Genomic DNA, 27,398 nt, shown 5'->3' on the forward strand with positions numbered 1-27,398 from the left:
ATTCACTCATCTCAGCATTGATTTCACACCACGGACTGCCCTCAAGCGTCAGTCTGAGACATTCACCACCAAAACACCAATGGGACGGGTGCTCCAGCCAAAGGCAGAAGCAGAACCAGGAGCCAGCCCTGGCAAAGAGTGGGTCATGATTCCTTTGGGGAGGGAGCGGCTAAGGTGTACGTTCCTTCCCGAGTCCTATCCCTTTATTACTATGTGTTTATATCAACTTCTCCATTACCCTCCACTCCACAGCCATCCTCCTACACACAGGTTTCCCCTAAGAAAGCACTGCCGAAGACCACAAGGGCTGTCCTCGTCCCAGGGCCCTGGAAAAATATATGCATATATATAGGGAAAAGGCATGTGTATAAAATTTATTTAATTATTTGTGTAGGGAAAAGCCCTGCGCCCCCGCACTCTCATGGCGGTAACATGAGAACCAGGATGGGGATGGGGCCGTGCCCGGTAGCCGGGGAGCCCCGCCGGACTCTGCGCTCCAGCCCCGGCTGAGCCGCACGGTCAGGCCCGGTACCCGGCGCTCCGCTCCGCGCCCCGCCGGCGGCTCCCGGCGGCTCCCGGTAGCGGCAGCAGCAGGAGCAGGAGCAGGAGCAGCAGGAACAGGAAGCGGGGCCGGCGCGCGGCCGCGGCTGCTCCCCCTGGTGGCGGGACGGCACGGGACAGGACGGGGCGGGGCGGGGGCGGTGCCACCGCCAGGCCGTGGCCCCGCCGCGGCCGCCCCAGAGGCCGCTGCTGCCGGCGCTCCCCTGCCCGCCCCCGTCTGGCGCTCCCTCCGTCCCTCCCTCCTCGGCCGGGGTAGCAGGAAGCGGCTCTGATGTCAGCGGCGGCGGCCGCGGCGCGGCTCTGAGCGGCTCCCCCACCCCCGCCGCGGTCCCCTCTCCCGCTGCCGCCGCTGGGGCTGGCGGAGGAGCCCGGCTGCGGCCCCGGGGGCGCCGCCTTCTCTCGCCCGGGGACGCGCGGCCGAGACGGTCCCGAGCTGCGCAGAGGCCGCGGCCTAGGGGAGTCGGCGGCGCCCCGCGGGGGTGCGGGAGGGCGCGGGATGCGCAGCGGCGGCGCCGGGGCCTGTGCCCGCCGCCACTGAGGCCCCAGGCCGCCGCGGATGTGGCCCCGGCGGCGCCTCGGCCAGGCCCGCCCCGACCTGCGCCAGGAACCGCCGCCGAGCCCCGCGTAGCCCCGGCCCCGGCCCTCGGCTGCCTGGTGCCGGACCCTCGCGAAGCCCCGGCCCCCTCTCCTCCCTGCGGTGAAAGAGGAGGCATGTCTGCTGCCGCCTCCGCTGAAATGATTGAAACCCCCCCGGTCCTCAACTTCGAAGAAATCGACTACAAAGAGATCGAGGTGGAAGAGGTGAGTGAGGGTCCCGCAGAACCCCTCGCTCCCCGGGCGCGGCCAGCCTGGCCCCCGCCGCGCAGACCCCGAGCGCCCCCGAGGTTCTCCCCCCCGGAGCCGTCCCTTCCCCGCGGAAGGGGCCGCGGAGGCTTCCCGGGTGCGCCGGGATACCGGCAGCCCCCCAGAGTACCTGCCCGGGGGTTCTGTGCTCCCGTGGATGCTGCAGCTGCTGGCACCGGCGAACAAAGGCGGACTGGCTGGGAGCGGAGATACCAGTTTGCTTTAGCCAGCCCTGCTGCTGGATGCCTTACTGTGGATGTTTTATTTTAACGTGATAATTTATTCAGGACTTTAAAGTTTCACCGCTCATTTTGCCAGTCACTTTAGTTTAGGTGGGAAACATAGTTGTCAGGAGAGAACTGTTAATTTGAATATTTCTTTCGGATCTCTATTTCTCTACTCCCCTGCTTTCACCTTCTGCCACCAAACCGAGCCATTGTGTATGTAATGAACGTACCACTCTTTGTTAAATTTACACCTCTGTGAACTGTAAGGATAAACAGATGTTTTTTTCTTAACATAGGCTAGTGATGTTGCATTCATGGATATGTAAATTTCATTTGTGACCTGTGCCTGTTACCCAGGAAGTGACATTCAGTTATTGTATAACAAAGTTGGAAGTTTTTCTTCAGTGAAAGTAAGATAGTGAAATTATTTCAGGTGTACCTTTCATCTCTCTGAGGTTCCTGTAAAAATAGGGTGGGCGTGGTCTAGGATGGCTGGCATGCTATAATAACGGGCTCAGTAGTCTCTATCTACTACAGTATCATTTGACACTCAGAATTACATAAAAATATTGCTGCTGTTTTTTCTTTTGTCCCCTGCTAAATTCTCTACAGGAATGAAGTTGCTTCATGTAGATCCATAATGAATTTGATGAGACCAGCTTGTGGACCTAACAGGCATCCAAGACTGCTGAAACAGTCTGTGTGCTTTTATTTGTAGATTACCGTCTTTCTCTTTCAGTAATAATTACCCTCTTTTCCTTAAAAAGTTTGTATGGAAGTGGAGTTTTGTGTAGTAGCTTTTATAGGTATGACAACTTGCATCTCAGGTTTTTAGAGTAGTTTGCTAGATACTGGTTTGTTCATAATTAGCCTACTGGGCTTGGGTCTCCTGAGGATAGCTCAGGGACCTTAAAATCTACTGTGTTTCCATGGAGCACCAGGGCACTTTCTGCTATATTCAGGAAGTATTGTGGCAACTTTGGCTTTCACCATAGCAGGCACGGGACACTAGAAATTTTCAGCAGACACTGTCTCTCAAAAGATTACCTTTATCTCTTTCTATGATTCTGGCGATCATAGAATTTTTTGTTTCTACAAGTCTAGTTGTTCCGCCTCCCTTTATGCATGTAACTATTCTGAAGTGAAGGGTTTTTTGTTGTTTTTGCAACACTTGCTAATAGCCGGGAGTCAAATCACGTGTTTCGGGAGAGACACCGTTTCTCACCCAGTGAACGAAGTTTAAGTGGGTTATCCATCGTAAAAAGGTGCCCTGTGATGGCTGATAGAAGTGAGTATCACATCTGCTGTGTTAGACACAGCCCTTTGAATGAATAAAGTGCTATACAAATCTTTAATCCTCACAACACCCTTGGGGAGGTTGTTAGCAAGGATTGTATTGCTGTTTTACATGTAGGAAATGTGGACCTGCAGAGTGTGTAATTGGTGTAACTAGGGTTTAGCATTCTAAGGTTTAGTGCTCAGAGTTTGACTGTGTGCCTGGCACTTGCAGAAACAGGACTGTCAGCACAAAAATGTATCTAGAGACAATGCCTTAGTAGAAATTTGTTTAATGCAGTTGTTGCATTATCAACAAAGTATCTTTGTAAAGATAAAAAAACCTCATGTAATATAAACAAGAGAACTCTGATAAAGTGTTGTCTCCATGAAAAATCTGTCACACCTGGCATAGCATTTTGAATGTACCTGTCCTCACAGAAGTTCTTATAGGTAATGGGGATACCCTGGTGCTGAACACAGTCTAAATGTCATTGCACAGAGCAAGAAATAAGACCTACTCTACAAGAAAACAGATAGATTGGAGGTCATACTTAGACCTTGCTTTTCTGAGCTGTGGGTGTTGACCTCTTACTCATGATGCAGTTTCAGCACAAATAGCCAACTTCGTAGTCATAACAAAACACACATCTTTAACTGAGGATTTTCTGTGCTCTCACTTTAGGCTCAGAAGCTTTCAAGGATTTTAAGTGGCTGTAATACCTCAAAATGGTCATATTTATGCTTGGCAAACTCCAAATGTTTCAAAATGGAGTGCTAAAGAGATCTACACTGGAAGCTCAAATGCTTTTATAATCGTAGCTTTGCTGTTGTATTATCAGGGCTGTCTTGTCAGCAGATAGCAGTCCCACTCTGCCACTGGTTTATTAATAGATATTGAAGTTCTGGAATACTTGCAGGCCCAGAGACCTTGCTAATAAATGTGAGATCTGTAAGTGCACTTTCATTTAGTTTTGTGTGAACTCTACTAAGATAAAAACAAGAATATACTGTATTTCAATTTAGCTACCATGCACATGACTAACTGTAGTGTTACTTCCCACCAGTCAAACATGTCTCCAGCTTCAGTCTGCCTTTTTGTTATTTCAAGTGCTTAAAATGAAGTAAAACATAGAGGCAATTATTATGAAAGAGTTGGAGTCAAATCAAAATCGATGTGACGCAGCAGGAGCATCTTCAAAACTAGAATGGGAAAAACAACATAAAACTTGTGTTCAGCAGAAGTACTCTCTATTTTACTATGCAAGTTTTCAATTGTGAAATTTTAAAGTTTTAGTATAACTAGACAAATCATTAGAAACTGAAAAAATAAAACCTAATATAACTGAAATCAAGTCAACAATAAAAAGCCTAATAGCCTTGTCTTAAAATCTCATCTTTAAATCTAGAACAACACTCCTGTTGTTTCTTCCCAGAGGAGTTTCCACATCTAAGCAACAAGCAGACTTTGTTTTTTAATTGTTCCGGCAGCCTACTCCCTACTCAGGAAGAGCCTATCACTTTTTCCTGAAGATTCCGCAGGCTTTCCTTCACCAGGTAACTGGGTAACAGTCCATACTTGACTAAAGCATAGACCTCTTCATCACATGATGTGTTTATCCTTGGATTGCACAGCCAGAGGTACATGTCTGGTCATGTATACTGCGACCCTGCCCAGTCACTGCCTGATGTAGACAAGTTAAAAAGTTAATGCCATATTTGCATAGTTGCAAATTACTTTTGGATGGTCTGAAATTGTAGATTATTTGGAAACTGTTGTTTAATGCTCTACTGGTATATTGCAATTTTCAGTAAAGTTTATTTTCAACAATCTATTTGGGGAGTGATTAATTCTAAGAGAATTGGGGTAATGTTTTCCTTGAAATTAACAGATAAGTGTTATAAATATTTATTTTAGAAAATTTGCTTAAGGTCCCAGCAACTAATTATTTCAAAAATAGTTAATTAATTTCATTAACTGAGTAGTGTGCTGAGAACTACATGTATTCCTTTCAATTCTGGAGCAAAGCAGTTCAGAGGCATGAGAATGAGCAGTATTGCAAAGCAGCTGGGTTTTGCTCTCTTTTATATAGTTAACTTTTAAAAAGTTAGTGAGATGCAGTAACTGATAATGTCCATTAGAAGGTAAAGCAGATTTGTGTAAGCTGCTGTTGAGCACGGAGCTGTTACTACCTCCGTTGTTTCTGTGTCCTGGGTGATCATCCCCAGTTGTAGAATACCAATCTGAAAAATTGGAAGAAATTTGGAGAAGAACCAGATGTGATTTGAGATCTGAACAGCATTCTTAGGTATGATGTGAGTACAGAGGGATTGGTTCTCAAGAACCCAGGGTGACAGTTAGAAATCAGTTTGAAATCAGTTTGAAATCAGTCTAATTTCTCGACCTTTTTCAGTAAGGTTTAAGGAAGCTGGGTATTCAAAAACAAAGGCAAAAAATAATTACATGGTGAAAACATATGCCTGTATTTTCTCTGATTTTACTCAATACATTTCTGAATTAATTCAAATAACTACTTAAATGTAGTTTAGTTACACCAAAGGAAGATTCTCTTCATTCATTTACATAAAAAATAGCTGAAGTGTCAGCTGGGGTGTGAATTTATAGAAGTTATGCAACACCAATTCCATGTGGATGAAATTTACTGTGCAGTGAGTTAGAAGATGACTAATAAGCTAGTTAAACTCTTAATGTGACACTTTACACTAATTTCTGCACGTGCAGATATATTCAGTGACTCAATTTGTGTCCTGTAAAAGAGACTCATACTTCACTCCTGTAAAGAACAGATGGGAAAGAAACATCACAGATCTTCCTGTTCCAGTGATGAAAGCAAGATCTGTATTGATGAGACAAAAGCAGAGTTCTATGTCTAGTGCCTTTCCCTAAGAAAAAAAAATAAAACAATAGAGCAAGTTTCACGTGTCCCTTATTTGTTTCACCCAGTGGATTGTTACCAGTATTTTACTGGTTGCAGAGCACTTGTTTGTTTTTTGGTTTGTTTTTTTCCCAAAGAGCTTCACCCTGAGTGCCTCGTTACCCAACATCTTTTTTCTAAAATAATAATCCACTCTCTAGGCTGCTCTGACAGAACAAATTGATTCATACCAGAGCATCTGACAGTAGTTTTGTTAATGTTTTTAAATTGCTGGTAATTAAAATGAGTTCAGTTCTCGAGACAGATGTATAAAACCCTATCAGTGTGTAAAAGCTTTTCAGTATGTGATAAACCAGAATGAAAGTATGAGTTGATAAACTGTTGTATTTGAGATGCATGCATTTCTTGGAATGACTTGAGCTGTCAAAATGCGGGGAGGGTTGGTTACATATTCAGAGCAAAGGAAGAATTTCTGGAAACACCATTTTCAAGAGCAGGCTGGATGGGGTTCTGAGTAACCTGGTCTAGTGGAAGGTGTCCCTGCCCATGACAAGGGGCTTAGAACTAGATGATCTTTTAAGGTCCCTTACAACCCAAACCATACTATGATTCTATAATTTCAGGAGCATGTAAGATGATACTTTGATTCTTCATAAATGTGTTCTAAAGAAGCTGAAAAGAGAGTTAGTTCTTAGAACTAAACTCAGATAGACAAGCCACTGAATGAAAGCTGTACAGTGTTATACAGCTCTATAACAGATGAAATTCTGGTTAGGGACCAACTGTATGAGTTTGTCAAGTAGAACTCGCCTATGTTTATTAGGAATCTAAGTTGATTTTAGTAACCAGTTTCTTTCAGGAAGAATTTTTTTTCCTACAGTGTTTTGCATAACTTCTAAGTTGAAACTTTGAAACTAAATTTAAACTAAATGACTTAGTTTACTTTAAATTGGTAGGATTGCTTACAGGGTTTTTTGGGGTGGGGGAGTAGAGAGGATTTGGATGTTTCTTGATTACTGTATGAATCCCTGAAAGGAAAAATAACACTTAGAGTTGTGCTCACACTAGTACAAATAAACTTGACCAGTTAAAGAACATAGCTGTAAGAATTGGCAGATAGATCTGAACTCCTTCCTAAGAGTGCTGCCAGGGTATTGGCCACAGTCATTTGTGGCACAGGGCCAATTTGCTTCAACCTACTTAATAAAGCATAGCACACACAGAGGAACCAAAGCTGGAATTTAAGGCTAGTTGAATGAATGATACAAAGTGTAGGCATATATTTTTAGAAGCTCTAAACTCTTGTTCATGGCTTCTTTTGGCACTCTTTTTTTTTTTTTTTTTTTTTTTTTTAATTTCTGCTTCATGTGTCATACAGGCAGATATGTGAAAAACTGAAAATATTAGTGTACTTTATTGGTAGTGCTGGTGCTCTGGTAGACAGAGAGAGTAGAAACAACTGAATTTTAAAATGTGAATCTTTTTTGTGTTTTTAGAACTCATTATAGAACATTTTTTTCCACTCTGTCTTGTTTAGTGTCTGGAGCTTAAGAGACCCAAACATTCAGTTTGCATACATACAATTTCATTAGCGGTATACCAGTAAACAAAGCAACACAGTTGTTAAAGATAACTTAAAACCTGTTGTCATTGTGGAGGCATGGTTTTTGTAGGGTTTCTGTTGTTGGATTTTTGTAACTGCTTGTCTTGCTTCCCAGTATCATAGATGAGTATGTTATGCCATAGATACTGCTAATTATTAAGTCAGTTCTCCAAAGAGTACTATGTCTGCTAACCAGGGAGCTATTATATTTTATTGCTGTCTTATATATCCAGCAAGTTTTTTTTAGAAAGAAAAGCACTAGGTATTCCAGCAGGCAGAGCTGCCTTACATGGAAACTTTATGGCTAGAGAGAAAAACTTTGCATTTTTATGTTTTTGAGTTAATAGAAAACCTGTGCAGTTAATGCAAAGTTGAATTAATTCTTCCAAAGTTTTGACATTTGTTAGGGGATTATAGTGCATCTGAATAAATAGAGATGCATTTTTCTTGTTTTACTGGGGGAGGGGAAATTTTTGGTCACATCCCTTAGGACAAAATACATCCTTAAGGTCTTAACATATCTGCAGTCTCTATTTCCTGCATGATTTCTAGTCTACATAACTTACCAGTCAGTATAGTCTACATACTTACAAGTCAGTATCATGTATCTTTGTTTATGTACAGCATTTGATACTATTTGTACACAGAGACGGAGGTAATGCTGGTTCCAGGGTTCTTGTATGGTTCATATTCTTTAAATAAGACTCTAAATACATTATCTGGAAAACATGCCAGTGGCACCGTCCTTCACCATGTCACTGTCACACAGTAAAATGTAACTTTTTACCGGTATGTATTTTACCGGTAGAAGAATAAATTTTAATACCCTTTTAATCTTTGATTCTCTGTAAGTATTACTTACAGTTTAAAATGGTTTTTTGTCATGTACTTAGTGTTTTTTGACAAACTTAATTCTCTTCTGTCAGGAAGGTAGAAGAAGACTTGTTCTTACTCTATTTCTAAATGTCTCATCTGCCCTATATTTTCCTTTTTTCTCCTAGATGATATTTAAAGGAACAGAATCTTTTACCAAAAGAATGTGTTTATTTTTAGATCATTTTCCAAATATACACAGTGCTGCAGATCAACTGCTGTTTATTGATTTGTTGTGTCAATAATTCCATTAACTGTGCTCTGTATAATTCCGAATATGCACTCTTGCCCAAACATATGGTGTGGCACCAACAGCAGGGGACAAGAAGGAATGAGCATGAAGAAACTAAAGTTCAGGCAGTGCCTCCCTCCTGTGATATTAAGTTACTTAGTTCCAGCACTGAAGAAAACTACATGTTGTTTAAACTGTTCTGACAATATCGAAGACTTACTTCTTTAAAGAATAAATTTAAGGGAAGAAAATTATATGTAAATGAACTCCAGCACAAGCTGCATTCTGTCAGTTGTACAGGGTTTTTTGCTCTGAGTAAGGTACTTTTTCCAGATTAAGTCAGAAAACGCCACTGAGTTTTCGCATCCAGGAAACTTCAATTTGTCTTGGATCCATCATTGTTTCTGATGGTTGCTCTTTTCATGTGCTATCCAGGAGCCTGAGCTGCTTTAATGGAGGCTCTTCTGTTTTCCCTGTATCCTAGGTAAATATTCACTGCATTCATGTCCTCTTCTCAAGTTCAACCCTCTGCCTAAGCAGGCACCAAGTCACTGGTAAATTGTTATGAAACCTTGACATCATAATAATTTATCAAACTATTTTCACCAACAATAAAATACACATACCTGATGGTTTCACAGCTTTCTGTTATGTTATTAAGGTTTAGATTGTCTGGTAAACTCCTCCTCTTGGTACTTGACACTGATTTATTTTTTATTATTATTTTTTTCCAGTCATCAATGGGACTTCTAAAAGTACATCTGATTTTTGGAATTTATTCCTCTTTTCAGCTAAAACCTGAATATTGTGACATTCATGGCTCAACGTAAAACACTACATTGGGCAGTATACTTGTTTCTGTGAGTTTCTTCATTTAATAGAAATGTTTTAAAATACAACAGCATTGAAAAATAATGATTTCTTTAGTATATGAACTGGAAATATATGTATTTCTCAGGGTGAAACTTGCTAATAGCCATGGATTTATCTGCTGGGGAACAGTATACATTTATATTGACTTATGTCCTGAATTTAACCATGTGGAATCAAATGGAAGAGATACATGGGCTTTCTTTTTTTTGTTATACATCAAAAAAATATATTTAATGCAAAAAATATATGTAGTATACATTGTATAATCATAACATTAAAATCATGTACATAATACATAAAGTGTATTTGTGCTTATGGACATATACAAGTCTTTTCATCAGGGAAAGATACAACTAGCCAGAAAAAAAGTAAGCCTGTCCCTTCACAAACTGTTGTTAGTGATTCACGCTGAGTAAAAAAAGAAAGTCAAATTGCTTCATTAAATTTTGACACCAATCTTTTAACTGTGTATGCACTGTAATTTCACGATTATAAGCCGCACCATTTTGACTAAAATTTTGATCTGAACCCAGAAGTGCGGCTTATAATCAGGTGAGGCTTATAATCGTGAAATTACTGTAATTCTTTTTATTCTGTCACTGGATTACTTGTTAAGAGAGTTGTAGATGAAAACTGTGAAAGAGTATGAAAAAAGGTATATTCAGAAAAGGAACCTCCTGAAAGGTGTCTCACAGAGGCTTGTACCATAAGACCAATTGTATTCACCTAGGAGAATTCTTTATATGCCCATCTCCTTCCCTCAGAGGAAGGGAGGGTTTTTCCCATTCATTTGGATAGCCCTGTTTGGATTCCTTCAACCCTGTTTGGATTCCTTCACAGTGTAGGGGAGCAGCTGATGTGGAACTGTATTGCTGCTGCCAATACACTTCATCCTGCACAAACTGCCCTGTGGCATCCTTCTCTCCTTAGCTGTCCTTAGTATTTCCCAGGTGCTTGCATGGTGGATTTTTATGTGCTCACTAATCACCATTTCTGTGAAACGCAGACTTACGACACACATCGACTGATGAGATTTTCTTTATTCTGTAGGTTTGGTCATGTGCTGTGCAAGGTGGGTAGAGGCTTTTTAATGGACAGCTCTTGTGGCAGTAGAAGGTGAGGGACCTGCCAACCCCAAGAAAATGGGCAATTTTATTCAAAACGTGGTCTGAGAGAAAAGGAAATAACAAGGATTGTTTGGGACGTTTATGTCTTCCAGTGACTCATTGTTTCCAATTTGTTTATATGTACTATTTTTGTAGGCTGCTCGTCTATCATTCATATGGCTTGGTGTTTCCAACCTCACTTGTGGAATGCAATAGTTAGTGTGTGTTCCCTCAGGACAAGACATAACAAGGCAACACAAAGTGCAAAGCTCTGCACTTTGGCTGGGGGATGAGGTTACAATCAACAGGTCCTGTTCTTTAATGGAGCAGAACGGGGCATGTTCTGTGCATCTCCTGTGCATATCTTATCGCAGACTCAGTCAGTGAACCACTGTTGTGGAAGGTAAAGATGAGATGGCAGGAACTCCTGGCAGGCTAAGTGCATACTGTAATGTAAAAAAGAAAAATATTTTCCCCTAAGGAAAAATTAAAAGAAGTGAATTTTCAATTAAACATCATGTGTAATTCACCGGTAACTGAAAGTGACCTTCTTTCTTATCCTGCTTTCATTTCTATGCTTGCTTTCAAAGAGCTACTGAAGTAATGGTGGTGTTAGGGCTTCTTCACAGCCCTAGAAGGTTAAAGATTACTTGAACACTACAGCGTGCAGAAGTTGCTAGTACTGCTTTTGCAAAGTTACATTGAAGAGTTATGACTCTTGTCTGAGATTGGCTTTTCAGTTTTAGGCAATGTTAATTCTTAATAAGCTAGGAAGCAGACTTCAACAGAAATAGGGAAAACTTAGGGAAAGTTTGTAGACACTGTGCTTTTCTTGGAGAACTTGCTGGCTAATTTACTGCTATCACACCCTTGAGTCATCTGTAAGAAAATGAAGTGATAATTTTGAGCACACTGAACATCACGTCCCAGTTTCATCATGGTCCTGTGCAGTTGTGCATGCATTTAAATTTCAGAAGTCTTAATTCCTGTTTTTAGCAAGAATAAGCAAATACAGCAGATGGATATAATTTCATGGGTGAAATCTAAAGAAAACCTAGTCTCATTCCTCTAATTTTCTTCTAAGCAAATCTTATTCTAAATAATTGAGATGATGCTTTTCTGAAATACTGTCCCTGCACGTTAGTAATAGAATGTTTTGTCTGTGTTTTCCAATTCTTCTGTAAATGATCTCTTGAGCAAGCCTAGCTATGACCAGTTATGCTTTGATGGCTTAGTATTCAATTCCTACTGCAAAACTTGAGCCTGTGTATCTTTAGTTTTCTAAATTAAATTTCTTTTCTCTTTGTGAAGTCCTGCACAGCAAATGAAACCATTTCAAGTTTTAACTCTAGTGTTTTGTATTTTGTTCTAGGTTGTTGGAAGGGGAGCCTTTGGTGTGGTCTGCAAGGCAAAATGGCGAGCTAAAGATGTAGCCATTAAACAGATAGAAAGTGAATCTGAAAGAAAAGCCTTCATTGTCGAGGTACAGTATTTTGGTGGAAAATCCGGGGTTTGATAGAGCTTGTTTCCTGAAATTCATGGATGCATTTAGTGTACTAAAAACTGTTTTATCACAAGAAAAATACTGCCAGTACCCAGTTCACGCCTGGACCCTTATCTTGCAGAACAGGAGACCTGTCAAACCACATTGCAGCACCTTTAGTTTGCTTCTCATAAAAACTGAAAAGCAGGAGTGTAGGAGAGACAAGGTAACACAATTAGGGAAATAATAGTTCTTAGATTCTGTCCCAGTCTGAAGTCAGGGTGCAGCTGAAATACTGCCAATGCCTTGGAGCTGATTAACACTTCCGGGGGCCACCACATAGGTTCTCCAGTACAATCAGCTTGATATTTGAAACTGTTTCTGAGTTTTTTAGAACTATATCTAGTAAAATGTGACATGCTGAAGGGCTGGAAAAGCATGTTTGTAATAGCCTTTCTGTAAATATTTATATGTTTTGCATTATGATGGAAAGTTTTTAAGGTTGTTAATCTGAGTCTGGCTTAACACTGAGTAGATCTGATCAGTCTCTTGGGATTTTTGTGTTCAAAAGAGATCTGAGCAGATAATCCCAGAAATGCTGTGGTAATTACTGCTATTGAGGAAACTGCGCAGTGCAAGCATCAGTTGAAAGATTTCATTCTGATTTTTTAGATCTTCTGAAGTGCATAGAAAAAATAACATTTGCTCTCTACACAGCATAGACTACTTCAGCAGTCTGTGTAAAGGGGAAAAAAGTTCCTTTTTGCTTTCTTCTACTATGTACTGGTAAAAAAAACCGATGCAAAATAATACAGTTGTCAGTACAAATAATAATAGGTTCTTGGAACTATGTCATTTTAATATTAAATTACAGTAATTTCACGATTACAAGCCGCACGGACTATAAGCTGCATCTCCGGGTGTTGGCAAACATTTTGTTCTTTGTCCATACACAAGCCGCACCCAGTTATAAGCCGCTCTGTCATTCTCAGGGAGGACCCACGTGCAACAAAGTTGCCAAATAGTAACAGAATCGTGGCATGGCGGGGTTTACTGGCTTGGCTCGGGCTTTGAGGGCTCGGGGCTGGGCCAGGTGGCCCAGCTCGGGGCTGCCGCTCGGCAGGGCTGCTCGGGGCTGGCTGCCGCTGGGCTCGCTTGCCCCGGCCCGGCGCCGTGGTAGCAGAGGGGCACGGAGCCTGCCGGTACCTGCGGCGGTGGTGGGAGGCAGGGATGGAGCCCCCCGCTCCCGCGGCGGCAGGAGGGGAAGGAGCCCGCTGGTACCCACGGCGTCAGGAGGGGACGGGAGCCCCCCACCTCCCCCCGAGCCACGGGGCCAGCAGGAGGAAGCCCCTGCATCTCCCAGGCTGGGCTGCCTGAAGGAGGGAGTCCCCGGCCTTCCCCACCCCCCACGCTGCCAGTAGGGAGCCTGGCTCCACCCGTGGCGCAACAGAGTAACCAGTGTGTAACAATCACACAGTCCCGGGTTTTACTGGCAGGTTGCTCGACTCGGCACCTCGGTTTGCACTTCCGGGGTTGGAAATGTCAGAAAATTATTCACATATCAGCCGCTCCTGAGTGTAAGCCGCATTTCCGGTGTGGGAGCAAAATTTTGGTCAAAACGGTGCAGCTTGAAATTGCTGTATTTTATAGGGTTGTGGGCTTGGGGATTTTAGAACTTTTTTCCTCTATGTTGTCAAAACATACAGTATTACTCTGTTTTGGTTTTTTTATTTAATCAGACAATTTTTATTTCGTCCCAAAATTGAAGGCTCCAGGAAGAGCACCAAACCTATAGACATCATAGTTGCGCAGTGCTTGTGACTTGAGTGACTTTTCTATAGCCTGACAAAAATACTTTCTTTAAATGTAATTTCTTCAAACTTTCTTTTAAAACACGGTTCCAGTTTGACACAAACCTGATTACATAAATTAAATTACAAAGAATGACATAAGTCTTATAATTCATAAAATCACCATCTGGTCTTACGCAGATATAGAGAGCTGTACTTACTGTTGTGGTGTATTATTTATAGCTATGAAAATAAATCATTAGCCTTTTTTTCCCATGGTTTGAAACTGTGATTTGTATTGCAGCTTCGACAATTGTCACGAGTAAACCATCCCAATATTGTCAAGTTGTATGGAGCCTGTCTAAACCCAGTAAGTTATAGCTTATATCAGATGACAAAAGGTGACTAGCTTAACATATGCAAGCATCAATTCACAGAACATGTATTTTATATTAAAAATGTGTCTTTTATGTATTTTGTCATGTTTTAGCCATAATAAGGAAATACACAGATGTGTCGATTGGTTGATATTTTGGTATTTGTTTTTTCCTTTCTACTGCTATGAAAAATAAATTTTTTCAAGAACACTCAAATCTGTTTCAAAACACCAGTTATACTTCAGTTTGTCAAAATGGCATCTATGTCTTACATATGTAATTGCATTCATATCAACGGTCTATTAATTGCAAATGAATTCAAAAAGGAAATACATTATCAACACAAGATTGTGTCTTGTAAATCAGCTCCTATTTTCATACATGCAGTTCTCAGGATTTGCTTGTTTTCTGTCACAGCTGCAAATGGTCTCACAAATTCTCTAAGCAGAAAAGAGGGTACTGTGACAGGACAGATGTATCCTTAGGTAATTCTTTTAGGAGCTATTTAATTGCTTAAAATACTGTTTCATCCCTTTCGTTTCTTAGTACTAGTGAAATTCTTCTGGCATTGTGTTTAACTTATTTTTTTGTAAGCCACTGAAGGAATAAAGTAAAAGAGAACGAACTGCAGTTTGAAGACAGTATTTGCTTTTTAACTCTGAGGAGGAGGGAGGTCATTATTTTATTTTCTAACTTCAAGTGAGAACTAAGTGTAAAACTGACTTTTCTTACGTGTAAATACAGACATTTCAAACGGAGTGATGTGTTTTCCATTAGCTTAGGTATGGAGGTTTGCAGTTGCTCTCAAAGAACTTCTCTTTCAGTTTACAAAAGCTGTTTTATGCCTCTGCATTGAAACTATGCCCTCTTTTTTCCTCTTTCCCCCAAAGGTGTGTCTTGTTATGGAGTATGCTGAAGGAGGTTCTCTGTACAATGGTGAGTATCATTTCAACTTCCTGGAGTTAAAGTGCTAGTATTAGGGCAAACATCATCTAAACTACAATTTGTTTCGTAAGTGTATCTCCATTCTTGGAGAAGCCACCTGAATACAGTCCAGGGCAACTGACTCAAGGTGGCCTGCTTGACCTGCTTGATGGACTTCCAGAGATCTCTTTCAACTCTTATGTGATTCCTTGAAATTCTTAAACTAATTTTAAGGAGAAGGGAGTGTGCCTTTTAAAGCTACTTTTCAGTTCACTGATTTGTTCTTAATAGCAGTTTCTTATATTTTATACCAGTAATTTAAGATTTTCCAGTGGAACATCTGAAAACGTTCTTCTTTAATTTGTAAATTCCCAGGGCATTTGTTTAACACAGAATTTAGCAGGGATAGCTGAGAACAAGCAACACCTTTCATACTGAATTTTAATATAAATTATTATGGAAAGCGTACTAAAAAATTAGGAAATATTTTGACATTTCTGTTATTTTAACAGTCTGCTGAAGAATATTTTTAGTTGCAGTAATGAGGTGTTGGTGATTACTTAGATTCCATAGAGCTTTCTGACTGGTATTTTGTTAACTCTATTGTATCTGTTGTAATATGCAATAAAGTTCTTTTTAGTTTGTGCCTTTGTTTTGCAGTACTGCATGGTGCTGAACCTCTGCCTCATTATACTGCTGCACATGCCATGAGTTGGTGTTTACAGTGTTCTCAAGGAGTGGCATATCTTCACAGTATGAAACCAAAGGCTCTAATTCACAGAGACCTGAAACCACCAAAGTAAGTTTATAGTTATTTTTTCATATTTTCTTGCAATTGGTATTTAAGATCCTTTATAATAATTGTATTGCATTTAAAAGAAATGCCTTTAATTGATACTAGCTTTTGAAGGTACTGTATTCCAAATGAAAGCTGTGCATTTGAAACTTCAGTTGCAGAATGATGGTTTATGATACAGAAAATTAACTATTCAGGAACTCTGTTAAACTGGAAAAATACCCTGCTCCTGCCCTGCATCATGGAAGAGGATTTTGTTAGGAATGGGGCTTCTAATCAGAGGCATTTAAAATCTCCCCATTTTGGAATGGTTGTAGTGTTCAATGGGAGAACATTGCAGGGGGGTTAATTAGTTCTAATGTCATATTTAATCTGTTGCATTAGAGCTCTTTTGCCATGTGGCCATCCTACTTTTTCCCCTGCTTCTGCCTGTTGCACTACCCCTGTCAGAAGCTTCCATCACTTTCCGGCAAAACAAAATTTAATACTTTTCTACCCAGTCAGTTTGTTATCTGGCTCATATTACAGCTTCAGATCTGGCTTCACACATTAGATAGAAACAGATATTTGAGGATCAGCAGAATCATCCCTTTTTGGTGGTGATCTGGAGTTATTGCCAGGTAAAATTTAAATCTTTAGTTCTTTCTTGTATTCCCCAGGTTTGATTTGGAGAGTTGCTCTCATGTAACTTTGAGTGCTTCCATTTAATTAGCTATGTTGACTGACATTAGTGGGAGTCTTGGTTGTTCTTCTTTTGGTAAAATTGTTACAGCACTTGCTGGTTTTCAGTCCCTGGCGTCTGAAATTCTACTTTTGTCACTATCTGCTTAGTGGTTTACTATGGCTAAAAATATTCATTTAAAATCCAGCAAGTAGAAATATGACTAAATTACAACATATATTGTATTGCTTTAAAATATATAATATGTTCACATTAGACACAAATGACCTTCCATATTTCTCAGATTATAAAACAAAGCACTGAGATACAAAGGCTGAGATATTCACCTATATTAAAATGATAGTTGTTGGGATTAAAAAAAATGGTGGTTTGTTATCAGACTATTTTATTCTACAGTTTTAATAGCCTTTTTTTTCTTTCTTTGACAGTTTGCTCTTGGTAGCTGGGGGGACAGTTCTAAAAATCTGTGACTTTGGTACAGCCTGTGACATTCAAACACACATGACCAACAACAAAGGAAGTGCTGCTTGGATGGCACCTGAAGTTTTTGAAGGTAATAAAAATGCAGTGTTAATACTACATTTTCTTTATAAGGATGCAACTGTGAATTAATGTAGTGTAAGAATGAGAGCATCATGTAGTCTTTAAAATAAAGTTTACTGAAGTTTTTAAGTAACAACTGAAAGAGTTTCAGCAGAAGTCTAACTTTTTTTAAAATTTTGTACAAGTGTATATTGTCAAATAATTGTGCAGAGGTTTGAAAAGCAGCACTGAACCAACTCTCTCATGTTAATATTAGACATTTAATTACATGAAGATGTGGAACCTTTATTTGTCATTGCTGAGATTTGCATAAGGAGTACCTTTAGACAGCTTCAGTTCCTTATTTTGTAAGTAAGTAAAATACAGCCAGAGGGCTCTTTCCCCACAATTTTGCTGTTTCTAAGATGCTTAAATCATTTCAAACTCTTCTGTCATTTAAATACGCTGTCATTACTTTCACTCCCTACTCTGATCAGCTTTTAACTTCAGAATTTCCCTGTTAGAGTCTCTAAATTGAACATAATTGCCTTCTTTTTTGATCCCCCGCTTTCTTGTAACTCCCATCTTCATCTGCTTTTTGTGTAATCTAGAGTTTTGATGTACTTCCTCTTTCCTACATATTGAGGAACTTGTTAATACCATTTAATTTGTTTAATTAGGAAAACAAGCTATTTCTTGGAGTGTAATCGGGGAAGACTGATGATACTTGATAATTAGATACCTATAATTGTTGCATGATTATCAAAGAAATAATCCCATAGATATTAGATTGAAGATTAAACACCTTTTAACCTGTCTGTACCTTAATTATCAATGCAATCAATGGTTTGGAAAAGTCATCCTCCTGCTCTAGGAAGCAGGTGTCCTTGATTTGATATATTTGGCAAGTGCTGTGTTCAGGGGTGGTTTCTCAGATTCTGGATCCAAGTGGCCTCTTTTCTTTTACTGTCCTTAATTCCAGAGACTGTCCATATGCAGTTTTAGGATTTCTCCCAAACATCACCTTTGGAACTTTTGTTCTGAAGTTACCATTTTCGTCCACATATCACTTAGAGTGCCAGCCCGTTTGTTTCGCTCTGCTGCCTGAAAATTTTCCATTATGTCATTTTATATTCAGGCACTTCCTCTATTTTTTAGCCTGGATTGCTTCTTTTCTTAATACTTGTTTATTATTAAATTAAATTGTATAAATAGGATTTTTTTTTTTTTTTTTTTTTTAGAAATAAGCAATTGAACAATCAGTGTTAAAGCTAGATTTTTCTGGTGAAAAGTCCTAAACTAAAATGGATATAAGTAAGTGTATTGTAGTAGGGATTTACAGGTCATATCCTAGTTCCTTTGGTATATGAATCCAGCCAGGTAGAACAAAGAAATCTTGTATTGCAGTTACTGTTGGACAGCAGCAAGAAACCTTCAGTTTACAGTTGTTTTTTATGTGCTTTTTACTGAAAACATTTACTGATAAGTAGACAAATCATTATAAAAACACAAGTGTCAAGGACAGAATCTATGATGCATGTTCTACGATGCAGCATATCAAATTAGTCTTGAAACAGTCATTAAACTACTAAAATAACCACTTCAAATGTCAAAATTGTTAAAAATTTCTTTGCTTGCATCAGAATTCGACAATGGAATAAAGGCTAATATTACTTGGTGCTGTTCTAGTACTAAGGTTTCTGGATGAGAACAATAAAGGCATGAAAATCATCCGTTGCAGAACATGGCATTTAGTGAAGTAGTTGCTGTAATACTAAATTTTTTCACCCCATTTTAAATATTAGGGCACCTAAAGCCTTGTACAAATCAAATAATGTAAATTAAAATAATATGATATAGATCAGGATGAAGTAGAAGAGAACAATTCCAATATCAGAAGTCCCATTAGAAGCAACTATAAAAAATTAAAATTGCTTTGAGATAATTGGATAAATTGAGGAATTACTGTGTGTCTTGGGTTCAGACACCTGTCCTCCAAACTAGGACACTGTGTCTATCCAATCTTAATTTCTCACATAAGGAAATAATACAGAATACTCTCCCACTTCTTTTGGACTTCCACTTTTTAGAATTTCTGCCACAAAGTAGAATTTCATTGCTCAAATAGGGGAATAGCCCTACTTTAGTTTCATAGGCTGTGTGTTACAGAAGTGCTGTGACTGCATAGATGAGACTGTTTTGCTTCCCTTAGTGCTCTGTCATTGTTTACATGACATTGTTTCCCCCAGCATCTTTGAAAATAAGGTAACTTTGTTTTTCTTCTTCGTGCCTTTTGAACTCATTAACCACATTCAGCTACTTTGATACGGGTGTAAAGAGTTTTTGAGATCCACATTCTTAGAGAAGTCTGTAAAATTGGAACTAATGCCTTCACTTAAAGAGGGCTTGTGGTTCATGCTGCAGCCTGTCTTGTGTTTGTCTTGCAAACTGGCTGGGCTGGAAGAACTACCCAGAGAACAGGCTGCTTGTCTTGCACAGTTTGTCAGAGGTATGGGGGCAGAGGAACTTGGCTCACAGGTAGTTGATGGAGTCTGTCACAACTGGTGCTATTTGGTGGGTATTCACATGAAACTAGACTTCTTTAATTCCACTATTACTGAAACGATTTGTCTAAATAATGCTTTCTGATTAGGTATAAACAAAAAAATCTGTTGGCCACTATATACCAATTTTAATCCTTATTTGAAGATAGATGAGCAAATCTATCATTTCTATTCACACATTTACTCTCATGTCATTAGCGATTCACATTTCTTATTAGTGTTTGCATGAGTTACGGTTACCAAGTGTACATTCTTTCTTTATAGCTTCTAAACATTTTTATTTATTATTCTATGTCACCTACCTGTCTTCAGCACCTTAGGAGTCTTAGAAATATTGAACTTATGGTCCAAGAATTTTAATTAAATAATGACATTACAAAAGAATGATAATAATAAACCAGGCGGAAATCAGATGGTGAGGAATTGAGGACTTTGCTGAATTCATTCATATAAATGAACTTAGTTCTTCTGAAGACCTATAATTAATAAAGAGTGATAGATATGACAGATGATGCCAACTGGCATATTGTCACTAAGGTTGGAAGAAGTTAATTGAAGAATATTTAGAGGAAACAAAAATAATCAATAGATCCTGAATGCAACAGCCTAATAAATTGCAGTTGATATTATGTAAGGAAACTAATGCATTTTATCATTTCAAGATGACTCCAAGGATTAATTCCTAGAGAGGGGTATTCTTAACAGTCATACTGTCAGGTGATTTCTGACTTAAGTTAGCATGGATCAGCCAGCTTTAGAAAACTGGTTTTTCTCAGCAAAATAAATGTGAAGTGAAAGTACGTATGTAACGCTATTTTTTTATTGGAGCAAGCTGCCATGGGGAGTGGTGGAGTCACCATCCCTGGAAGCGTTGAAGAAATGACTCAGCATGGCACTTTGTGCTGTGGTTTAGTTGACATTGTGGTGTTATTGAAAGGTTGGGTTCAGTGATCTTGGAGCTCTTTTCCAACCTGATTCTATGATCTGTTCAAATTGTATTTCTTTTTGATGTGTTACATAGAAGAGTCAAATTATATCGATGGCTTTCTTCCAGGTAGCAATTACAGTGAAAAATGTGACGTTTTCAGTTGGGGTATTATTCTCTGGGAGGTAATCACCCGTAGGAAACCTTTTGATGAGATTGGTGGTCCAGCTTTCCGAATAATGTGGGCAGTTCACAATGGTGAGTGGAAAATACTTTATTACATTTGAAATTGTGTATAAGACCTTTAAATTTGCTAAACACTCTTAACTGTACAGCTTTAAATTACTAGTGTTTCTATTTTGTACTTCATTAAATATGCATTTTTGTCACAAAGACTAAATAGTCAGACACTGCCACTTTTGTGTCAATGTGGATTTTGAGCTACTTGGCTGCTACAGTGCTTGCTGTGTGGAACTGGTGAATGAACAAAGAAGGATGAAGAGCAATGTCCTCATTATTACAACACTCCATTTTAAAAGTGGTCTGAGAAAAGTATCTTACCTGGCTGAATAATGGTTTTGTTAGGTACATTGTCTTTCATTGTATTTTTTTTTTAATTGGACATATACAATAAATGTGTAAGTAATTTAACCTGTGTTTAGAAGTGTTAGAAACTCATCCAAGACCATTAGACATTAATAATGTTACTTTCGTTTTTCATCTGTGGTGTTTGGCAGTTTGGTATTTTTTTATTCTGCTGTTTGAATGATTTTACCTTTATGCCTAGGTACCTGCAGTCATGGAGCAGCACTCTGCTGTGCTAGGTACTATACAGAACAGAATTCCAGGAACTTAGACAATGAACAGGACACAGTGGTTATGTTCAAATGGACTGCTTTCTTTAAAGCAGTGGTGTAACATTGGTCAGGGTAGTAGACCCTGTAGTATCTTCACGCTAGAGGTGTAACTGTTGTACTGCTTTACTGTTTTTAGGTACCATGGCAAAATAGAATTTTTTGACTAATAAAATAATAATAGTGAAGTAGTTCAGTGTAGTAGTTCAGAATGTCTGCAAAGAGTTTCTACCATTTGTGAGAGACAACATCAAAGCAAGCACAAACCTTTTGGAAGAAAAAATTAACAAACAAGCAATGAAAGCTTGTACTCTGCCTGAGTGTCACTGCTTCAGTAGTAAATGATAGAAGCATAAGGTGAGCACAAGCATACCCTATTCAAAGAAGAGAATGAGGCAATGATAAAATCAATGAATATTATAGTCTTAATGATGCACAAGAGAGATGTTTGCAAATGCCATTTTTTAATGAAGAAAGAGATTCTCCAGTTTTTCAAGGACACTGAATATTGAGATTAGGAGTGATAAGTACCTTGTATAAAAGCATTAACTGTAAAACTAAGTGTAAATCTAGTAGTAAATCAGGAAGCCTCAGAAGTGTGGGAGGGTACTTTAAAATTCCCTGTCTGTACCTAGTTTTGCTTTAAAATTTTATCTCTTATCTTTTTCTATTTTCTTTTTCCTTCTTCTTAAGAAGGGAGTGTTAGTGCACTTCATCTCACTTAAAGCTATTGTGGGATTCTTACTTCATGTATTCCTTGTTCTGTTTAATATATTCTTAAATACTTACTTCTTTCTTTGCAAACCATCACTGTGTATCATGTATCAAACACAACTGGTTGTCCATTAATTATTCTTATTGGAATTGTAATAAGGGGAGGTACTTAAAGCAAAACCCAGCTGAATAGTTATACAATTGTTGAAGTAACATGTTATTAAAAATGAGTATAGACCATGAAAAAGTAACACAAATTGGTAGTTCAGGATGTTCTTAGGAGTTAAATCAGCTTTGAAATACTTTGAGTCTTTTAGGCTTTTTCTTTGTTGTTTTTTTTTTTTTTGGTTGGTTGGTTGGTTGGTTGGTTTTTTGGGTTGGTTTTTTTTGTTGTTGTTTTTTTATGAATACAGCATAGAAACCAAAGACTGTTATTACTTACTTCCTAGTTTGGCCTAGAACTTTATTCTTCAGGAAGAAGTAACATTTCATTAGCCTTTGTAATACGCTGTATGTATTTGGTCAGTCAACAAATGTACTCAAACCTGTACTGAAAAAATAGTTTAATTTTTCTTGACTGCTGCTATGTAGTGCAAAGGAAGTTTTGTTAGTTTTTGTTTGTAAGAGAGAAAATTAAGTACAAACTACTTCATCCAGATTACAATTAACTCTGCATTTTCCTTTATTTAGCAAAATACTGGAGATGGATCAGACACTCTCAGTTGTTTTAGAGTCTGTTTAAAAAATTTAAGGATGTTTTCTAATTTCAATTGCAGGTACTCGACCACCACTGATCAAAAATTTACCTAAACCAATTGAGAGTTTAATGACCCGTTGTTGGTCCAAGGATCCTTCACAGCGGCCATCCATGGAGGAAATTGTTAAAATAATGACACACTTGATGCGGGTATAAAAATTTATTTAAGTATTTTAATCAATTCTTAAACTATTAAACTGAGGAATATATTTTAAAAAGGCATGCCTGTCATCCCACTCCAAAGGTGGGCTTGTGTGTTTTCTTTTGCCTCTCTCTTTTTGACAAAAATTGTCACAATTATTGTAGTAGAGAAAGGAATTATTTGTCTTTTATATATATATATATATATATATTTGTATGTATGCCCCCTTTGGAGTGGGCATAGTAGATTTGAGAAAATAAACAAAGTCATGGTTGTATCTAATGTATTAAATTTTTTAAAATAATTGCATTCATTTTTCTTTTAAATAAGTTATAATTGTAATGTATAATCTACACTTATAAATTATGAGGTACTGTTTAAATAATTTGAAAACAATTACTAATTATTTTCTTATCAAATAATTACTGTTTTTTCACAGTACTTTCCAGGAGCTGATGAACCTCTGCAGTATCCTTGCCAGTATTCAGATGAAGGCCAAAGCAACTCTGCCACTAGCACAGGTACGTTTGTATAAATTAGAGAAAAAAAACAGCAACATGAAATAATGCAGATAGATTATAAAGCACATTCTTACATTGATTTTGAACTCAAAATGGAAAAGATTTCCAAAATCTTGAGCATCAGCAGACTCTATTATTTTGTTAATGCCTCATACCACATCATACTTGGTGTTTTCAGTCGAATGGTTTTGCTGAAGTGTATATGTAGTGAAGAAAAAGCTTATAATAAAAACTTTCTCTGAATGCCCAGGTTTACTGTCTCCATTTTTTCCCCATAAATGTTTCTAGTATTTGACACTCTTTTACTCATATGTAATGTTTAGGAGCTATCAATTTCACTGACTTTACTAGTTTTTCTCTGCCTCTCAGTACATGTTTTTAGGATATAATTTACACTTCAAACTGATAATATATATATTGGCTGATATTTTTGGGGTGTTCTTGCTCCTCTGTAATGATAGTCTTTGTTATTAATTGTGAATGAGGTTACTGTTGTGTTGGTAATATAGAAGCTACCCCTAACAATTTCAAAGACAGGTAAAGATTGACTTCAGAATTTTATCATGGTATTTAGTTACATGTTTTTTCACTCCTCTTGCTTCTTATACTAATTGATCTGTAGCAGTCTTGCAACTTGTCTTTCATTAAAAATTTTCAAAAGTGTTGCATTAAAGGCAAGTTAGAGTTCTGAGAGCTTTCCTGTGAAGAGATGCACTTCAGTATTTTTAGTTGGCATTCTCAAATGCTTTTCCTTTTTACTACCTCCTAGGTTCATTCATGGACATCACTTCTACAAACACAAGTAACAAGAGCGATGCTAACATGGAACCAAGTGACTTCCAAGGAGCTTCTACCAATGACACTATTAAACGTTTAGAATCAAAACTGGCACAGCAAATGAAAAGTACAGCCAAGCAACCGGTAAGCCAATGTGTGCAATTTTAAACCATAGTAACACAATGGACATGGGTAGACATTAAGTGTTGTATTTGCTCTGAAACATGTGTCCTTAATCAAAACAGTGCAAAATTTGATCCAGTTAGTTATAAGAATACGAAAAGGGATGGAAAAATTATTCCAAAAAAACTGGAGATCTCTAGTGAAATGTAAAAAATAATTCATTGTATTTAAAGGGATTTATTAGATCTAAAAAAAAGTTTGAAAATTGATGCCTTGATTTATAACAAAAATATTAGTATTACATGAAAGGATTAAACGTATAGGTAAATTTTGAAAATACTTTGGCTTATTTCAAGTAGAATGCAAAAATACAAAGATTTTCTTATGACAATATTTGCCTAAATCTGCTGATTTTTTAATCTGTGTAAAAATAGATTATTTTCAAAGCTGCAGATATTTCATTTGTATATACCAATAATAGTTACATTATTGCCATTTAGAAATTGTTATAAATTTGAAAACTTTTCCCTTCGATAATGCACATTGTAGAAACATACTGGTGCATATTATGGAGGGTCTTCTGGAGAATTTTCTTTTCGCAAAATGTGGCTGTTAAACAGGGTGATCCTGGCCGTTTGAGTTTGCCCCCATCCCGTGGGAGCAGTGTTGAGAGCTTGTCAGATGTTCGTGCACGACCACCATCTGCCCTTGTTTCTGGAGAAGCCAAAAGGATGAGTGCTGACATGTCGGAAATAGAAGCAAGAATCGCTTCCATCACAGGTAAAATTTAATGATGTTTGGGGAGTAGACTAAGGAATTGGAAAGAAATAAAGGAGGAAGGAAAATGCAAAACATGCATAGTCTTACAGAAAGTTGACAACAGTAGCCATATGAAAATATTTGAGGTGTTCCTGTAGATTCGATTGTCCTTTATTAATTGGGGGGGCAGAATGCCTTTATTTATGGTTATACACTCAGCAGGACTGAGTACAGTAATTTCACGAATACAAGCCGCACCAATTTGACCAAAATTTTGGTGGAAACCCGGAAGTGCGGCTAATATTCCGGGGCGGCTAATCTATTAACAAAATTCTAAAAGCTGCCAACACGGAAGTGAGAGCCCGCGGCAGCCCCAAGCCAAGCTGGAGCCCGGCCGGCCCCGGCAGAGGTGGGAAAGCCTGGCAGAGGCGGGGCCAGCAGTGTGGGGGCGGGCGGCAGAGCCTGAGCCAGCAGGGCGGGGCAGGGAGGGCGGCAGAGCCTGAGCCAGCAGGGCGGGGCAGGGAGGGCGGCAGAGCCTGAGCCAGCATGGCGGGGGAGCCCGGGAGAACTGGGGCTAGCAGTGCAGGGGAGCATGGCAGAAGCAGGAAGGCCGGCGGGTGGGGCTGCCTGGCAGCGGGGGAAGCCCAGCAGAATCGGGGCCAGCAGCGTGGGGGAGCCCGGCGGTGCGGGGGCCTGCAGTGCCGGCCAGGGCGAGGAAACGCGGCGGCGGTGCAGACGGGAGGGGGCGGCCGGCGAGCCTGGTGGCGGCGGCGGCAGCCCTGCCGGCGGGGCGAGCGAAAGCGCCGCGAGCGAAAGCGCCGCTCGGCGAGCGAAAGCGCCGCCGCTCGCCGCGAAAGCGCCGCCGCGAAAGCGCTGCCGCTCGCCGCGAAAGCGTCGCCGCGAAAGCGCCGCCGCTCGCCGCGAAAGCGTCGCCGCGAAAGCGCCGCCGCTCGTCGCGAAAGCGGCGCGGGGCGGGGCGGGCGCGGCGCTCGCGAGGCGCGGCGCAGGGCGAGCGAAAGCGGCAGCGGGGCGGGCGGCGAGCCCGGCGGCGGCAGCCCTGCCAGCCGGGCGAGCGAACACGGCAGCGGGGCGGTGCTGACGGGAGAGGGGGGCCAGCGAGCCCGGCGGCGGCGGCGGCAGCACCACCCGGCCAGCCCCGCCGAGCCGTGGCGCTGAGCTGGGCCACCCGGCCCCGTCGGCAACCATGAGCGGGCCGAGCCTTCCTGGCCCCGCCCCGAGCCAGTAAAGCCCGCTATACCGCGATCCTGTTACTAATTGGCCAATTTGTGAAAGCTGCGCACGGATTCTCGCGACGAACGAAAGTGCGGCTAATATTCGGGGTGCGGCTTATCTATTGACAAAGACAGCAACATTGTCGAGGCACCGGGGGTGCGGCTTATAATCCGTGCGGCTTGTATTCGTGAAACTACTGTATTTTAATTGAGTATTTTAAAAGTTTTAGAGATTTTGTTGAATTAGATTTTTAACTATCAGTCCTATTCCAAATGCACAACTTTCTTCTTTTTATCTGAAATAGTGTTATTACATCTCTGCTAGCGTAATTATTTATATAATAGCATTTTCTTCAGGGTTGTCTCTATAATACTTTTGAAATTAGGAGGTAGGTTTGAAGTTCAGCATGTTCCCAAATAAATTTAAAAATCCACTTTAACAGATTTGAGAATGAGAAATGTAATTAGATTTTATTCACCAGGTTAAGGCGGCCTTTTGTTAAAAAAAAAGCTACAGGTGTTTTGCCAGGTTTCCTTCAGATATAAACTGTCATTTCTAAACCTTAAATCTTTGAGAGAATTAGAATTTATCTGTAAGTATAAATACATAATTTTGTGGTGAAAGCAATCTTGATTCATCCCAGAGTGAATTAATAAAAATGTGTACACTTGGCAAACACTTTCTTGTCTCTTTTCTTCATCAAAGGTATTGTTTGTTATTATATGTAAACTTCAGGTTTTAAGTTTCATATGTGAAAGTTTTTTGTTATGGTATATAACCACAGATTTAAGTATTGAAGCAGAATTGCTTTGGTTAGTTCAGGGTTATTTAGTTGTTTGAGTATTTTTCTACCAATATGTAAATTGGGGTAGTTGAGTAGCTACAATTAATAAGAAATTACACATCAAAATTCTGGCTTTCTTGTGCACCATGGCTATTTCATTTTTGTTCTTCATTGTGTTATG

The 27,398-nt window shown here is 39.6% G+C and overlaps 1 protein-coding gene across 7 annotated transcripts in view; it reads left to right on the top strand.

Moving 5' to 3' along the window:
* The first annotated feature begins 1,157 nt into the window (after positions 1–1,157).
* MAP3K7 (mitogen-activated protein kinase kinase kinase 7) overlaps positions 1,158–27,398 on the top strand; it is a 46,614-nt gene continuing 20,373 nt past the window's right edge. For 6 of the 7 annotated variants that reach the window (XM_033054623.1, XM_033054627.2, XM_033054624.1 and 3 more), the window contains exons 1-11: positions 1,158–1,362; positions 11,863–11,973; positions 14,068–14,133; positions 15,031–15,076; positions 15,725–15,863; positions 16,971–17,095; positions 20,683–20,811; positions 22,898–23,028; positions 23,460–23,541; positions 24,311–24,462; positions 25,062–25,221. In XM_033054623.1, coding sequence (XP_032910514.1) covers positions 1,273–1,362; positions 11,863–11,973; positions 14,068–14,133; positions 15,031–15,076; positions 15,725–15,863; positions 16,971–17,095; positions 20,683–20,811; positions 22,898–23,028; positions 23,460–23,541; positions 24,311–24,462; positions 25,062–25,221 — 1,231 coding nt within the window. In that variant the 5' untranslated portion in view covers positions 1,158–1,272. The remainder of the gene's footprint in view (positions 1,363–11,862; positions 11,974–14,067; positions 14,134–15,030; positions 15,077–15,724; positions 15,864–16,970; positions 17,096–20,682; positions 20,812–22,897; positions 23,029–23,459; positions 23,542–24,310; positions 24,463–25,061; positions 25,222–27,398) is intronic. The other variant, XM_033054629.1, reaches the window with a different exon arrangement.

Source organism: Catharus ustulatus, chromosome 3 (assembly GCF_009819885.2).
Source record: "Catharus ustulatus isolate bCatUst1 chromosome 3, bCatUst1.pri.v2, whole genome shotgun sequence".
Taxonomy (NCBI): Eukaryota; Metazoa; Chordata; class Aves; order Passeriformes; family Turdidae; genus Catharus; species Catharus ustulatus.